The sequence below is a fragment of the Callorhinus ursinus genome, unplaced genomic scaffold (genome assembly GCF_003265705.2).
Source record: "Callorhinus ursinus isolate GAN/ISIS: 27379988/994484 unplaced genomic scaffold, GSC_fseal_2.0 scaffold18, whole genome shotgun sequence".
NCBI lineage: Eukaryota > Metazoa > Chordata > Mammalia > Carnivora > Otariidae > Callorhinus > Callorhinus ursinus.
The window spans coordinates 6,453,624-6,470,343 of NW_027397080.1; the positions used below are offsets into that span (position 1 = coordinate 6,453,624).

At 39.6% G+C, this 16,720-nt stretch overlaps 1 protein-coding gene across 17 annotated transcripts in view; it reads right to left on the bottom strand.

Moving 5' to 3' along the window:
* Positions 1 to 16,720, bottom strand: part of MACF1 (microtubule actin crosslinking factor 1) — a 333,619-nt gene that overhangs the window by 41,347 nt on the left and 275,552 nt on the right. For all 17 annotated transcript variants that reach the window (XM_073902865.1, XM_073902863.1, XM_073902864.1 and 14 more), the window contains 10 exons: positions 11,968 to 12,129; positions 11,603 to 11,773; positions 10,795 to 10,961; positions 6,517 to 6,676; positions 5,818 to 6,144; positions 4,772 to 4,856; positions 4,002 to 4,243; positions 2,889 to 3,095; positions 1,316 to 1,435; positions 783 to 890 (listed from right to left, as the gene is read on the bottom strand). In XM_073902865.1, the coding sequence (XP_073758966.1) occupies positions 783 to 890; positions 1,316 to 1,435; positions 2,889 to 3,095; positions 4,002 to 4,243; positions 4,772 to 4,856; positions 5,818 to 6,144; positions 6,517 to 6,676; positions 10,795 to 10,961; positions 11,603 to 11,773; positions 11,968 to 12,129 (1,749 nt within the window). The remainder of the gene's footprint in view (positions 1 to 782; positions 891 to 1,315; positions 1,436 to 2,888; positions 3,096 to 4,001; positions 4,244 to 4,771; positions 4,857 to 5,817; positions 6,145 to 6,516; positions 6,677 to 10,794; positions 10,962 to 11,602; positions 11,774 to 11,967; positions 12,130 to 16,720) is intronic.

Sequence of the window (16,720 nt, forward strand, 5' to 3'; positions counted from 1 at the left end):
TTTCTTTAGTTTTTAATGCTCAGAAATGGATTAATTGAGCAAAATTACAAATGATTTATATTTTCCATATACTTATCTGAATTTTCTATTTTTTCCTATCACATATATATATTGTTTCTAGACTTTTTAACACATGAAAGTAGTTTCAAAGACAGTCAAACAGAGCAAGCACAACACAGCATTAATCTTTAGTGAAGACACACAACTTCAGACACAGATTATTACAGCGGGTCAGTTCAAAGAATATCTCAGGGCCTGTGATGGACTCTCTGCCCATCAAGTTCCACTTGGCTCTTTTCCTCTGACAAAAATGTCTCCATAAACCTGACACTTTGCTTCATACGTTTAAAGTGAGTAGCTCGATTTATGAGTATTTCTGAGGAAACAGTGGTTAACCGCAACCTTTACAAAAACAAACAAAACTGGTCTCTCCTAAACAAAACTGGTCTGATCATTTAGAAGGACCTGAAGAAAGAATATCTGCATATGGTTCTGAAAAACTGATCATAGATACTTTGAAAGGTAACTCAAAGATCCTTACAGACTGAAGAAGCAATTCCTCTGTTATAAAGAACATGAATTTGCAATGTTATTTCCCATCATACAGTAGGACTGTTTATGCACATGGGGTTAGGGGTGTGAACCCCCCCAGAACATCAAGCTGCACTTTAATACCATTACTAGTAATAGAAAGGAAAAAACCTTCTTTATCGTTTCACAATTGTACTGACTCATCATGGTCAAGACAAGAACAACATGGTGAATAAATAAATGCAATTCACCTGTAATACAGCTTTTTGCTCCTCCCCACATGTGCCAAAGATTTCACCACGATGACTGAAGAGTTCGTCCATTGAATCTTTGTGTCGAATGATGTCAATGGAGAAAGCCTTTGAAAGTGAACTAGAGTTAGGTCATGAAGTAAAAGGACCCCAAGCCTGTGTTACCAAAACGTTAGACACAATCTATGAAAAACTCCTTGCTCTGATAAAGCCACATCAAAACTGTTCTATGAAGGCTGACTCTTTGCCTATCCATCTATCTTCAGTACTCATCTCTTAGTAGCTTACAAAAGTATCATCTCTCCTAAAAATCATCCAAAAAACTGCTAACTATTCTTTCCTGAATTAATGGGCCTCCTGCTCCCTGTTCACAAAGCAAAGAATCCCTTCCTCATCTTAACAAGTATTTTTAAACTCTATCCATCATCATGAAATTGCATTATTCCACTTGTGATAGAAACTCTCTTGTCACTCTAAGCCGGTGAACATTCTACTCGCTCAGGGCATAGTGGATATGTCTGTGTTACACTTACCTTCTGTACCTGCAGCTGAGCTGTGGTCTGGTCTTGTTCCAGGCGAATTGGACCCAGGGCCATCAGTTTTCGTTTGGTTTCAGCAACCCAAGCTAGTTCTGCATCAGCAGCTTGCTCATACTAACAGACATATTAAAAGAAAACGAACAAATTACATGTAACAAAGGTCCACCTCCTTAGAATTATAATTTCTTCAACACAGAAAGGCCTGGATTTTCACTAATATGGTTTATAATCTACGAAGTAAAGCCAAAAGTGGGGACAATTTCATAAAATCATAAATCAAGATGCAGACAATTTGGAAAGGATTATAGTTCAACAAATATGAGCTGATCCTATTTCAACTTCTTTAGAAAGAAGCTACAAAACCCAGTTAGTGGTCCTACAGCTAGAAAGAACAATGGAAATTGACACTCTTAAAAATATACTTCTAATCACAATGCTTTTATGAGACTGTGTTCTTTTTCTGTCAGTTCTTTTTCCTACCTATACGCTGAAGAGTAGCTTCAGTTGTATGTTTAAATATATAGTTAAATATGGCAGCAGACAGTTGAGTCAAGTTAACTAGGAAGTACTTGCTCAGCTGAAGAAGCATAAGAACCCCAAACACCCAACCTTTAAAGGGTCATGCAGAAACAAACAAAAACAAAGAACATCTTCTATGTTTAATGAGGGTCCCCCAATTTTTTCTCTTCTTCAACTTTGCCAACCTACACTAATATCTTTTTAAAGAGGAAAATAAGCTCTCTTATGAGGGTCCCCCAATTTTCCCTCTTCTTTTTCAACTTTGCCAACCTACACTAGTATCTTTTTAAAGAGGAAAATAAGCTCCTCCCAAGCATTATAAATTTCATATTGAAATATCTGGCCAAGTTAGGGATATCAATAAAGACACGTTGGGGATGCACCTGAAGTCAGAGTAAAGTTCTACGTGGTTCACAAAGATTTTGCTCATCATTATGAACCCAAGAAGTCATGTTATATTTACTTTGCACCATGACACATTAATAGGTGCATATTCAGCTACAAAGGAAAGCAAATGACTTTTTCCAGAAAGCAGGAAGGAAAAAAGATTGAGGGAAATATGACACCTGTGTTTACTGGGAAGGTTCTATTTTGGATGGCTCTGCTATTTTGGTTAGCATATTTGATAGTAATTATAGTTCTTGGTTCCCTCCCCTCTTCCCCCAGCTAATGCTAAAACAGTTGATTATGTCAAACTAAGATTGGGATGCATTTGGACCTTCTGGTCCTAGATTTTTTCTACTTCTATCAGAATCTGCCTCTTAATGGTGCAGTAGCTGAGAAGAACGCTCACATAGACTCTACAACAAATTCCTTTCTTCTCAAAAACAGTCAAATATTTTCAGTCAAACTGAGATCCATCCTCACATACCTTTACCCAATCACATCCCATCACTGAAATAATTTGTTGCATCAGATTTCGCTTAGTCTCCTTATTCCTATTCCTAAGCCTGTATTTATGTGGGTCACAGTTTTGTACTTTACACATACATCCCTGCTGCCCAAAATATTAATGCAGAGGTGCCTCTAATGTTTATAAACACATTACCTGTTGTGATCTCTGAATAGCAGCATCAATTTCATCCACCCTTTGTCCCACAGTGTCATTGACCAACTTGTACTGTTCATTGGCATCAGATACAAGTTTATCCAGCCCTTCTCTGGCTCTCCAGGGCACCAGTTCTAAGAGAGCACGGCTCACTTCATTCACTGTGTCCAACACCAGCCTGTGCTCCATGACCTCCTTCTTTAATTCCTAAGGAGGGAAAAAAAATTTTCAGGCCATTCCTTGCTAAATTAAGCACATTAGCAGCTGTGCTGGGTGGAAAGTGCTATCTCTACCACACATCCCAGCAGGGCTCTGACCTCCTTCCTCCGCTTATTTTTTTCCTTGTCTCAGATTTTTCAATCATTCCACAGCCTGACTTTTAGGCTTAGCTGCTGCTTAGAACTGTCTGCAACACTTCTTGGGCCAGACTGTCTCTGGGTAAAACAAAGACTGTCTCTTTTTTTCTCCTTACTTCAATAGAAATGATAAAATAATTTTTTAACCACAGGGATTTAACTCAATAAGTACCTACAAAGTATTTCTGCACATCTAAAACTGCACTAGATCCTGCAGGAAAATCAAATATAATCATGAAGCACTCTCTAGAGAATGAGTTACATAAGTAAATTTTTAAAATGTTAGCATGTGAAGCAAACTTTCCAGGGATCTGTAATTCAGTCTTTCCCCCACCCCCTTCAGACCATAGCAAGTGGTCTTTTTTTTTTTTTTTTAAGATTTTATTTATTTATTTGACAGAGAGAGACACAGCGAGAGAGGGAACACAAGCAGGGGGAGTGGGAGAGGGAGAAGCAGGCTTCCCGCAGAGCAGAGAGCCTGATGCGGAGCTCGATTCCAGGACCCCAGGATCATGACCTGAGCGAAGGCAGACGCACAACGACTGAGCCACCCAGGCGCCCCATCACGTGGTCTTACATAAGTCTGCCTTTATGTCAAATCTTACTGTCCATGAGCAAACAAGAAACAGATGAGGCAGAACTTTTTGGTTTAGATTTAAGGTAGAGAGAGTTGGTGATGAAACTTAAAAATCCGAACTTAAGGATTTTAAGAGGAAAAATCTTTTTTCCCTTTACTGTATGTGAAAAGACAGCTCACCTTCTGTCTCTGTTGAAACTGGGGTATCTGCTCCCCTGTGGGAGACTGTCCTCCACTAGCTGCCAGCTCCTCTTCCACCTCCCTTAGCCACCCGGTCAGTTCCTCATAAGTAGACTGGAACTTGGTGGCCAGCTGCCGGGCTTGCTCTAAAGTTCTGAGAGCCTTGGAGCTAGTGACCGTGATGTCTGCATAGCGAGTCTTGATTCCATCCAGTTTCTCTTGGATAAGCAATACCTCTTCACCTGTGGGGGACGGCGTACAATTATTTGTATTTAAGAGGAAATGAGGGAGTCTCCTTCTGGGGATGAGGAAGTCTCTTTAATCCCTTCTTCAATTTAGAGCTTGAATTTTATAGACGCTCTCTCCCTGTGGTAGCAATTTCACCTACCAACCCACACTAAGGAAAGTGGGAAAAAAACCTTCTAATTGATAAAAGAAGCTACTTCTGAGATTATTAAGATCTGAAATCAACTGCAGGTGTTTCTAAATGTTCCCAGCATTGTTCCATGATTGCTGGCCTTGGACATACTAGAGGGCAGGGGGAGCCATCATCTACAACCAAATTTGAGACAACAAGGTCTTTTAGTTTTCAAAAGATTTAGCAGGAAATAGGACCCCAGGCTGCCAGTCTCCAGGAGCACATGGTAATACAATCAGTGAATACTAAGTTTCTCCTATATGCAAAGTGAAGTGGCTAGTACAGGGTGCTTATTTCCTGGGAGATGTGATTGCGTGACTGCAGACGTGCTAAGAGATGCACTTTAAAGTACCTGTGGTTTGTTTTAGAAGAGCCTGACCATTTTTAATAGCTTGATCTACATTCTTCTTTCTATTAATGATTTCTTCATTTAAAGCCTGAAATGAAAGAATAGCATTAATCTTAAAACTATGGCACAACAAAGGGAAAGAAAGGTGAGACCTTTAAGAGGGTAAGTTTAAAGTAAAGAGACAAATACCAGGTTAGTTTACACATCAGATATTTGATTCCTTCCTTATCTCTTTGGTTACACCATTAAGTACTCAGAAATAATTAAATCTGATATTTATAGGAAAGTTCTCCCCTGTACTGGATAAGGATTAAATCAGTTTTACCAATCTACTGGTACCAAACCTGAGCCTAAGAAAGGAGGAAGCAGAATTCAGCAAAAATGTCTACTATGTCCAAAACCAAGACTCAGACAGAAAGTTAAAGAGAAGAAAGTCAGCAAGAACAGGTTGACTTCAATCAGGATCCTGCTTAAAAATTCTCAATATTTGAAGTCAATGAAGCAGAAGAATCTTAGGTTATTTAAAACAACAACTACTACTACAAAACAACTCTTTGCCTATTTTTAATATCCCTAAAGAAATTTCATTAAAATCAGAAGAAAAGAACAATTTTTTCTTTCTTTTAAGATGACAATTCCTGGAATTTGAGCATATGAATTCTAGAAACATTTCAGAAGTTATAGCTATATGGTCAAACCCTGGGCAATATTTAGGTATTCTGGTTTTATATTCTCTTTGATAAAACTGCTCAGATGGAAACTGAGTGATACCTGACCTAATGATGTAAAACCTGAGTTGGAGATGAGATGGCCTTGACTGTACTCTAGATCACCTTCTAGAGTTACTGATTCAGTTTAAGTACAAGTATTTCCATGGACTCATCTAAGAACAGATTAGTCCTTAGCAACAAGTCTATAACTATGTGCTTATGTATAAAATTAAGTTGAAATGTTTGGAATTCAAAAGAGAAAAGAAATGAAGAGAAACATGAATCAAAATTACAAAATAACTTCATAACATGACCAATAAAAATGGAAAACGTGAATACCAGATGGTCAGCATGCTGTTTCTGCAGGACATCCTGTCTGTAATCCTTTACGAACACTGAACTGAGCTTGTCCTCAACCTCAGCCAGCCAGTTGAGCACCTCCACCTCATCCTCCCCGAACAGTCTAGCGTTACACAGTGCTTGTTCAAGCAGGGCTGCTTTCCGACAGCCCCGGTCTTGAATCTCACTGTACCGGGCCTGCAAGGAGTCTAGCTTTTCTGACAGCACGCCCTGCTCTACAGAGCATGTCAGGGAGGAGAGGGACTGCCCAATTTTGACTGCCTGGTGCACATCTGTTGCATGGCTTTCTATTTCTTCCTCCAGAGCCTGGAAATCCAGATGGAAAAAATGAGTAACAGAAACAGAATAAATGAAAAGTAAACACGAAACAATGAATAACAAATGATATAATAAATTAAATAATATAAAAAGTTCACCTACTGAAAGGCAAAAATAATATAAAAAGTGAGAACAAAAGCTGTTTTTTCCTGATGGTAGCCTATCAGTCTATTGCTATTTTTAGTCCAAGGATGGGACTATTCCCATGGATAATTTGACTATATCTCAAATTAAACTTTAAAAAATCCCTCCCTACCCTCCCCCATCAGCCAAACATATCTTTCAGACTGCTACAGGCAGGTGGTTCCTAGGCTTTCTGACTGCAGTGCTGTGTTTTCATTCGCCACAGCCTCTCCCTACCTTGTGCCGGATGATCTGCTGCTGTATTTTGGCAGTCTGAGTACCAACAGGTTCTGAATTGGCGAGCTTTTTCTCTGTGACAGACAAGAAGTCAGAAATAGGCTCAGCTGTCTCATGGAATTGTTTGGCCAGAACCAGGATATCTTCCAGCTGTTTTTGCCTACACAAGTACACAGAACAAACTGCTCAGGCGAAAATTCACGTTAAGATTGATAATAGTACTATATTCAGTGAAAGACCAATCTTTACCAGGTACATTTTAAGTATCAATAGTAAACAGAACACATATACATTGCACTTTGTGGTTTTAAAGGCTTTCCATAAGCATTGCCTTATTTTGATTCTGTCACCAACTGTGTAAAGGTAGGCAGAATAATTATCCCACCATTACAGAAGACAAAGCTGACCCTGAAAGCTTAAAGAAAGATCTGTCCAATTCACCCAGTGAGTGGTAGCAGTGCAATGGGGATTCGAATCAGACCTTCTAATGCTCTTTCTCCTATGGGATGTAGCACATGCATCATCTAAACATGAGACCAAAATAAAGTTTAAAGGAGTAAAAAAAAAAAAAAAATCATCAGTTTTCATTTCTCTCTCCCTGTCACTGCTACCTTCACCTGTGAGTTAAGAGAAGCGAGCATGTGAGGAGCAAAGGCAGACTACTGACTAGAACTCCTCTACCATCTCCCTGGTTCCAGTGATTTCAAGCACCAGAACACAACTTTGAATCCAGATCTAAGGCAAAAAAAATGACCTCCGAGTAGCTGAATTTGCCAACACACATGGCAGTCAAAAGAACTACAGACTTCACAGCTCACTTGGAATCTTAAATCTTACTTAATATAACATCCATACTAAATAAGCTTAGATTTCAAGTATCCTGTAGATTAAAAAAAAAAAACAAAAAACAAAACCAAATTACAAAGGGGAGAGGAAGCCTGATAGGAAAGTCAAAGAAAAACAACTACAGAACTGGATTAGCATACAGATTAATAATAAGAGGCCATAATTATGTCTTTGAATCATTAAGAACAGACTAAATGGCTATACCATTTGAAAAGGCCTGGAAGTACATGATGTACTTTAGTCCAACAAACCTTTACTGAACAGGACATGTGCCAGGTCCTATGCTGTGTACCCCCTGGACAAATTTATTTGAGAGCGAGAGAGAGCGTGAGCAAGCGCATGCACGAGGTGCTGGTGAGGGGAGTAGAGGTAGAGGGACAAGCAGAATCCATGCTAAGCACAGAGCCTGATGTGGGGCTTGATCCCAGGGCCCTGAGATCATGACCAGAGCTGAAATCAAGAGTCAGACACTTGGGGCGCCTGGGTGGCTCAGTTGGTTAAGCAGCTGCCTTCAGCTCAGGTCATAATCCCAGGGTCCTGGGATCAAGCCCCGCATCAGGCTCCCTGCTCGGCGGGGAGCCTGCTTCTCACTCTCCCTCTGCCTGCCTCTCTGCCTACTTGTTCTCTCTCTGTATCTCTCTGCCAAATAAATAAACAAAATCTTTAAAAAAAAATAAAATAAAAAAGAGTCAGACACTTAACTGACTGAGCCACCCAGGCACCCCCAAATTTATTTAATTAAGACTTTGCAGGCTTTCAGAATACTATTCCCAAATTCCAGTCCTCCAGTCAAATTCCTGAAGTTTTACGCACCCTCAGGAAAATCTGTTCTCTGGGCTTGGTGTCTGTGACTCTTGGGCCTCTGCTCTGGTGGAAACTTCTCTGGACCAGCAAGTCCTGAGACCAGAGAACCTTCCACAGCTCTGAGCCACCCAGGCACCCCCAAATTTATTTTAAGAAGAAATGATTTAAATATAAAGACTTACCATTTTAATGATCTGGAAAAATCTATGTTTAAATGTAAACAAAAATGTATTTCTAAATACTGTTAATTTTTTTAATTTAAAAATTTTTAAATAAAATGCTTGGTTTAAGATTTTATTGAGAGAGAGAGAGTGTGCATGCACAAGTGAGCAGAGGGGCAGAGGGGCAGAGGGGGAGGGAGAGAGAGAGAATCCCAAGCAGACTCCCTGCTGAGCGCAGAGCCCGATGTGGGGCTTGATCCCACAACCCTGAGATCATGACCTGAGCTGAAACCAAGAGTCGGATGTTCAGTGGATCGAGCCACACAGGTGCCCTTTTTTTATTATTTTTAAATGTTGAAGAATATGAAGCTGTTATCTTTATTTTTTAAGTAAACTTTACCCTCAACGTGGGGCTCAAACTCACAACCCCAAGATCAAGGGCCATATGCTCTACTGACTGAACCAGCCAAGTGCCCCTCTAAAATGTTGTTTTTAAATGTCAATGTGAAGTATAGAATAGTTTGTTTATGCCAGTCTCCAAAATACATCTTCAATTAATATAACTAATGCACATAATTTTAAAGGTTATTATTAATAAACTAGTATGTCATAAAAAAATTATCCCTGATTTTTATGTCTTTCTGACTCCTCTCTGGAGTTTGGAATCTGAAAGTTTAAAGAACTCAGTGAAATAGGATTTGGGGTAGCCAAGAGCTAACATAATTAAGAGGTATCAAAAATCCAATATTAAAGAATCTAAATAAAAGTCTTTAGTATATCTCTAACAAATGCAGTTGCTCTTGGTATTTCTCTTTAAAATATTGACCCAGAAACTGTGTTAGGTAAGGAGGATGCAAGTGGGTAGGATAGAAGGAAAGAGTCACAGAAAGATACTTTAGAAATAAATCAGGACTTCAATGAGCTTATGGGCGTAGGAGATTAAGTACATAAAATAATGATACAAGGTACAAATAAAGAATTACAGCAGTTAAGAGGAAGATGAAGGCATTCCATGCTTGGGGAACAAAGAAAAGCTTCATTGAAAAGGAGAAGATAAACACAGGTATTTCATGGAAGATGCAACACCATCAGTAAAGACACAGAATTAGGAAGTGACAAGATGCTGAAGAATATGGTGTACTTCACCTATAATATAAGTAGTGAGGAGAGCAGAGACTAAGAAATATAGATTAGGGCCAAACAGCTGAGGGCTTCCAATGTTGGGTTAAAGAGTTTAGATTTTATCTCATAGGCAACAAGAAGTCATTAAATTTCTGAGCAAGGCAAAGGGGAAGCCGAGTGATGATTGACTAGTGATGAGTTAGTTAGGGAACTACCTCAGGCGAGCTACCTCACAAGTGGACTAGCTCAAGTCAGGAACTGAGGTAGGTGACTGGGAATTAGAGAAATGGATGAATAGGGAAGACACTACAGAAGTAAAATTGACAGAATTTAGCACCCTAATAGATGTGGGACACAAAGGAGTGGGGGAAAGAGTAAAAATGGGGTTAAGGGTTGGAGCCTGGTAACTGGAAGGTTAATGGTACTATTAATGGAAATGGACAAAGAGAAGATAAAAGCAGGGCAATCTGGAAATAAAAATAAGCGTAATTAAAAAAATCAGGTTGAATTCTTTCATTTTTGTTTCTCCCACTAATATGGTCGACAATATTTTGCAACTCAGATAAGAAATAAGCACACTGTGGGCCAGTGGAAATGAGACCAAAGAGCTAGTTAGCTGACAACTGCCACTGGCTACCCAGAAAACTGAAAGAATCCTCAATGATCACTTACACTACTCTCATACGGATTTCTAACTAGCTAGTGTTTATTTTTAAAACCGGGGACAATATAAGCTAAAAGACATTCAGGTGACATATTAATAAGCTTAAGTGATGTTGGGGTATATAGCCATGGAAGGAGACAGCACTTCCTCAGAGGAGAAAAGTATGCTGCCTATCTTCTGGCCACTTACTAAAGACTGTTCATGCATCTCTTGAATGTCCATATAACGGAATCAGACTAGCTCCTAGATGCAAAAACATCTAATATTGGGATATAGCTATCAGAAAAGAAATATGATAAATTTCAATTCCAAGTATCAAAAGTATTATTTATAAATATGAAGGGGGAAAAAATCTGTCTCAAAAACTCAGAAAATAACTTGGCTGGATGGCAGGCGTCAGTGTCTGTCGGTTTGGAACCATGATTATATCTCAGCAGAACAACAACACAGAGTGATGAGCTTTCCAGTTCTCAGAAATTCACGGAGTAGCTGAGGCTTACTTCCTGAGAGTGACTGTGATTATGAGGATCATCTCCAAAAACTTATTCCCCTTCATTATACACCTTCCAGAACGCTCTAGGACTCATCCAGGACCTTACAGAGCACCTCAAGGATAGCAAGTCAAAAACTGGACAAAACAAACATTCTCTGAACCATTCCTCAAAACCCCTTTGGCCTTACCTGGCTGCTGCCTTGCTGAGTAGTCCAGTCCATCTACTTTCAAGACCCTCCAACTGTCCAGTGATTTTCTCTCGATCAGCCAGCTCGGCTGACTGGGCTATTCTGCCGCCTTCTGCTTGAAGCATATCTACTGTGGCCTTTCGATCATCAAGGAGCCGCTGGAGTAACTAGTGCCCAGAATGTTTAAGGAGAATGAAAAGTGGTAACACAAGGTCACTTTAAAATCTGAAATAAGGAAGAAAATACAAACAAAAGATCCCCAAGCCCCACCCTACCAAATCCTAAACTGAATCAAATAATGGTGGCCTTTTTCCCATCCTGAGGCAAAAACATGAGATGCAGCATAGTTGCTACCACCACATAAACTTCTCATACACTTACTTCGGTTTTTAAATGGAGGAGGGATGGTCATTATGGGACTAACAGGGAACTTATCTTGAACCGAAGAAAAATGCACTAAAATGGAAATTAAACCAACAAAAAAATATAGACAGAACCTTATACATGATACACTGTGTTATTTAGAATATTGCTGACCTTAAAAATGCCAAAAACAAGACAAAGCTATGAGTGAAACACTGAAGCAGGACACACAAACGCATGCAACTGTTCGGTCCAGCATGTGCCACAAGAAGCCGGTCGGTTCAAGTAAGATGAGGCAAATCAGCTTCCACCTTTCTTTTCATGATCACACAAAGTAGGGCAGGATCCTCCTAAAACTCTGGAATATGCTCCTGAACTCAAGCACATGTGTTGTCTGCCACTCTCCACGGCTGCTCCAGTTCATCAACCCAACATTCTCACTCACCTTCTGTTCTTGGATCTGTGCTTTCACCACTTTATACTCGGCAGATGGAGGTTTCTGATTGGCTATGAGCTCCTCAGTGTCTGCCAACCAGCTGAGCAATGGCTCCAAGGCATCTTGAAACTTCCCACAATGCAACAAAGCTTCCTGCAGTTGTGCAATCCTTTGTGCGACCTGTATCACAGATACAGAGGCTCGTTATGAGAAAGGAGAGAGCTTTTTAAATGACAACTGACCCCCCCTCCGTAACTCCAGATTACAAATGTTAAATTTGTGTTTGCATTCAGGTTGCAGGGAAACCTCAGGTTGAGATGTGCCTTTTCTAAGCCCTCCATCCCCAGGGCACTAGGTACCCCCTGGCCACTCGCCTTTTTGTTCAGTGTGTTCCATCGAGCGTTGATCTCTTCCATGTCATGTTCCAAACCCTGCACGTCACAGTTTTTTCCGGCACTCTGAATCAACCCCTGGCCGAGTCCATTCACCTGCTGTAGCTTCATTTGAAGGGGATCCACCTGTTCTTTCTGAAACATCTAGATAATTGCAAGCCAAAGATTTAATCTAAAGGCAGCAATCAGACCCTCTACATCACACAATGACTGATCATTCTTGGGAGATTTATGATTTAACAAAGGAGGAGCGGGAAAAAAAAAAGAGAGAGAAAACAAGCCATTTGTACAGGGAACTATCAAGGAAACATGTGGTTTCATATTTCAATACATCCTCCTATGGACAAGTAATTACAGAGAGTTATGGCACTACTTAGGTCTTTTAGCCAATGACTCGTGGTTGGTTGGTTGGTTTCTGCTTGCTTAGTTTTTAATGCAAAAAGCCATAGAGAATAGAGAAGCATCAGCCTCAAGATATCATAAAAGTGTGATGTATATCAATCCTACAAGGGAAGGATAATACCAAATGACTAGTATTTAAGATTAAAAATACCTTGGGGAACAGCTTTAGCTGACCACCGATACATGCAATGCTCTTCTTTGACTAGGACTAATAACTCAACTAGCCAAAACATTATTATAATGTTGTGAAAAACGCCAACCTCATAGTTTAATCCCCCTGTGGTCATTTAATTCTATTCTGGTCCAGGGCCACGGACCATACACCACTAATAATCTTGGAGCAGTATTCCTGAGATTACAAAGGGAAATGGGCCAGTAATACTGGGGAATGTCCTCACCAACTTCAGACACATACTCTGAGATGCAGATATACATAAAGCATTCTTAAAATTATAATACTGTATATCCATGTTCATCACTGAACAATGGAATTTTAAAACAATGTGAAGGAGTGTAACAATGCATGTTTCTTTCTACTGCAGTTAATAAACTCCATTATGACTTAGGAATAAATTTATTTATTTATTTTTTATTTTACAGAGAGAGAGAGACACAGCAAGAGAGGGAACACAAGCAGGGGGAGTAGGAGAGGGAGGAGCAGGCTTCCTGCTGAGCAGGGAGCCCATTGTGGGGCTCGATCCCAGGACCCTGGCATCACGACCTGAGCCGAAGGCAGTCGCTTAACCACTGAGCTACCCAGGCGCCCCTAGACATTTCTAAAAGGAAACAGAGTCAAAAGAAAATGATACTTTGACACTCTAATGGTATTAAGGGAAAGAATGAAACAGATAATTGTCTTGAAGATACTTCTCTCAATTATCAGAGGATAAAATCAGCCACATTCCACACATTTTATAGACCCAATCTGGATCTATTGCCATTCTTTTTTCTTCCATAAAATGTTCCTTCAGTTTCAGTGAGACAGGTGAATCAATTAAAGCCAAAGAATGACAGAAAACGGAAGAGAACAAAAATGTAAAAGAAAAATATAAGCTTGGGTTAAGATTAATTTTGGCCTATGAGACTACAGATTACACTTGGATTAGGAAACTGATTCTTGAAAGAATGGGCTATGGCTGGGTAAGTGAGTCACCAGGGAGGAAAAGCCCCAGGGAACACTAAAAAAGGAAGGTTACAAAGGTAATTACCAGTGAGCTTCATTTTATACTATAATTTGATTACACCATATTTTGTTAGGCAACACTACAAGGCGGTTCAGCTAAAAATGACTGTTGCCCCAACAACATGATTCCCAGAAAAAGCAAGTGCTATGATTCCATTTTCTATTAAAGATGTTTTCAACGCAGAAAAATCAAAACAGAGGGGAAAAAAAACCAACTCCAATGTTACAAGTTGCTTGGGTGCAACAAAATGGTGGTGGTGGTAGGGTGTGGGGGTTGGAAAGGCAAAGAAAGAAAACCAAAGGTGAGGAGGGGAAGACTGTCAAGTTCACACTAAAGAGCCCCCTTTTATCCAGTAAGCAAAACTTGTCTCATACTTGACATTTAAATTCCTTCTGTGCTGTCCAATATGAGGCTATTTAACTAAAAATTCAGTTCTTCAACCACATTAGCCACATTTCATGTGGTCAACAGCCGTATGTGGCTAAGTGCCTATTGTATTGGGCAGTGTAGACAGAGAATATCTCCATCTTGGCAAGAAACTCTACTGGATAGTGATATACATGACACAGAAAAGTAAAATATATTTAAATAACTTAATCATCTCTTTCATACAACAGAGCGAATTAATTCTTTTAAAAATTTGCATTTACTTTGTCAATGAACATTTCCTATAGAAGCATTAGAGATTCGTTTCTCAACCTCCACTCCATGGATTAAGTTGACAGGGAATGGGTATTTTCTCAACTTTTTTCCAGAAGTTTGAAAATCTAGGAGAGTACTTCTAAATAAATACTATCTAAATATTTATTTTGAACACAAGTGAACAGAATGTACATTTGAAAACACTTGCTCCCTTCTCTCAACTCCCAAATAAAGCTGTTCTGCAAAATCAGTGCTTTTGGATGCACTAAAATTCCTGCTCCTCAGTTTTCAATGGGGCTGTGCCATATTATTAACCAACCAGAGCTGGCAGACATTTCCCAGTGCAGAACACTAGTAAAAATTATTGCAAGGGTGTAAGATGCAACTGGGACATAAAACAGAAAATTTCCCAAAGAACTTCTTAAAACACTTTTATCTTTGATAATACCACATTCTCCCAGTTTTCATCCCTGATCCATTTTTTAAATCTCCTTTTCTCTCTTCCTCCTCCTCTAGACCTCCAAATGTTCGTCTTTGGGGGTGGGGGTCAGGGGAGGGTGTCAGTCCTGGGTTCTCTTCTTGGCAATTCTATCTATTCCCATGGCTTTAAATATTAACCATGATGTTTATGGTATGTATGTGTGTGTACGTGTGTGTGTGTGTGTGTGTATCCGTACATCCAAAAATGAATCATGGGTACCTCAAAAACCCAACCATTCCAAAACTGAACAGTACCTCCTTCCTTTCCTCTTCCCCCAAATCTGTTCTTCCCTAAATCAACAATTTACTACTGCTCCCATCCGCTCAGTTGTACAAACTAGAAGCCAACCTTGATAACTCCCTCTCCTTCTCCCTCCCTCCCTACATAAAAGTCATTATCAGGTCTTGTTGATTCTACTTCCAATACATATCTTGAATCTAAACAACTGTCTTCAAATCCACTGACCTCTCTCTAGTCCAAGCCACCTAAGACAACCGCAGTAACCTAGCAGGCCTCTCTCTACTCTGTCCTTGACCCCCTATAATGCACTCCACACACTGCAGCCAGTGTGATTTCTTTTTTTGTGTGTGTGCGTTTTTTTTTTTTTTTGCAAACCACTCAGTGTTTTCTGTTTCATGCCAATCATCCTAAGACAAACTAATAAAATAGAAGACAAAATAAACCTCAGATTTATAAACTCCAGCCAATGCTGAGAATGTTTACTGTCTGTGTAGACTGGTTTTCTCTATCGTTAGGCTGAGAGTAATGTTTTAAAAATGTAAATGAAATCATCTCACTCCCCTACTTAAAATCTTTATTTTTTTTTCCCCCCCTTAAAAATCTTTCAATAGCTTCTCATGGCTTTTAAAGTATAGATTCTTCTGAAAACTTCTTAGTTCCTGCATCATCTGGCCTCTTTCTACCTTTCCTGATTTACTTCAGGGCTCTCCTCCAGAACCTTGCTCATGGTGGGCTAGCCTTTTGGCCTTCTTTGAGTCCTAACACCCCAAGCTCTTCCCAGCTTCCACTTCCTTTGCCTGGAGTATTCTACCCTCTGACTCTCTGCTTAAGTAACTTCTATCATCCTTCAGGTTTTAGTTTTAAAATCCTTCCCCTGACACAATTAAACACCCGTTATTCGTTATAGTCTTTATTTTTTATTCAAAAAATTTGTTGTGATTTGCAACTATATATTTGTGTCTTTTTTATTTATTTATTTATTTATTTAGTAATCTCTACACCCAATGTGGGGCTCAAACCCATGGTCTTCTGGGGCACCTAAGTGGCATAGTCAGTTGGGCATCTGACTCTTGGTTTTGGCTCAGGTCGTGATCTCATGGTCGTGGGATCGAGCCCTGTGTGGGACTCCACACTCAGCATGGAGTGTGCTTGAGATTCTCTCTCCTTCTGAAATAAAGAAATCTTAGGGGGTAAAAAAAAAAAGTCACATGCTCTTCTGACTGAGCCAGCCAGGTGCTCCTGTATTTGTGTCCTTTTTGCTTAATATCTGCCTCTGCTAATATAGTATAAGTTCCACATGGGCAAGGACTATGCCAATCCTATTCACTGCAGGAACCCCAATACCTGGCACAGAGTAGGTATGCAATAAATATTTTTCCAGTGAATGAATGAATACTTGTATAAAAATGGAATTAGGCAAGGCAAACAAATTTAGGAAGGTTTTGCTGATCAGCTGACTATTCAAACACTGAGCTAATATTGTAGGGCTCTCCAAATTTTGCTTTAAAAGACTTTCTTGTAAATTTTGAATTTTATAGAACCCCTAATTTTATACAAAAAATTTTTTGCCTTCCATTGAAATAAGACTGAGGAAGTCTGCAAAAGAGAAGAGGGTTTAAATAACCACAGATTGCTCTCAGTGGGCCTAGGATCCCACTAAAGGGATAGCAAACAAGTTCTAGCATTTTGGTTCTTCTACCAATCACTCGTTAATGCTATTAGAAAATTTATATCAGGGCACCTGGGTGGCTCATTTGGTTAAGCGGCTGCCTTCGGCTGGGATCAT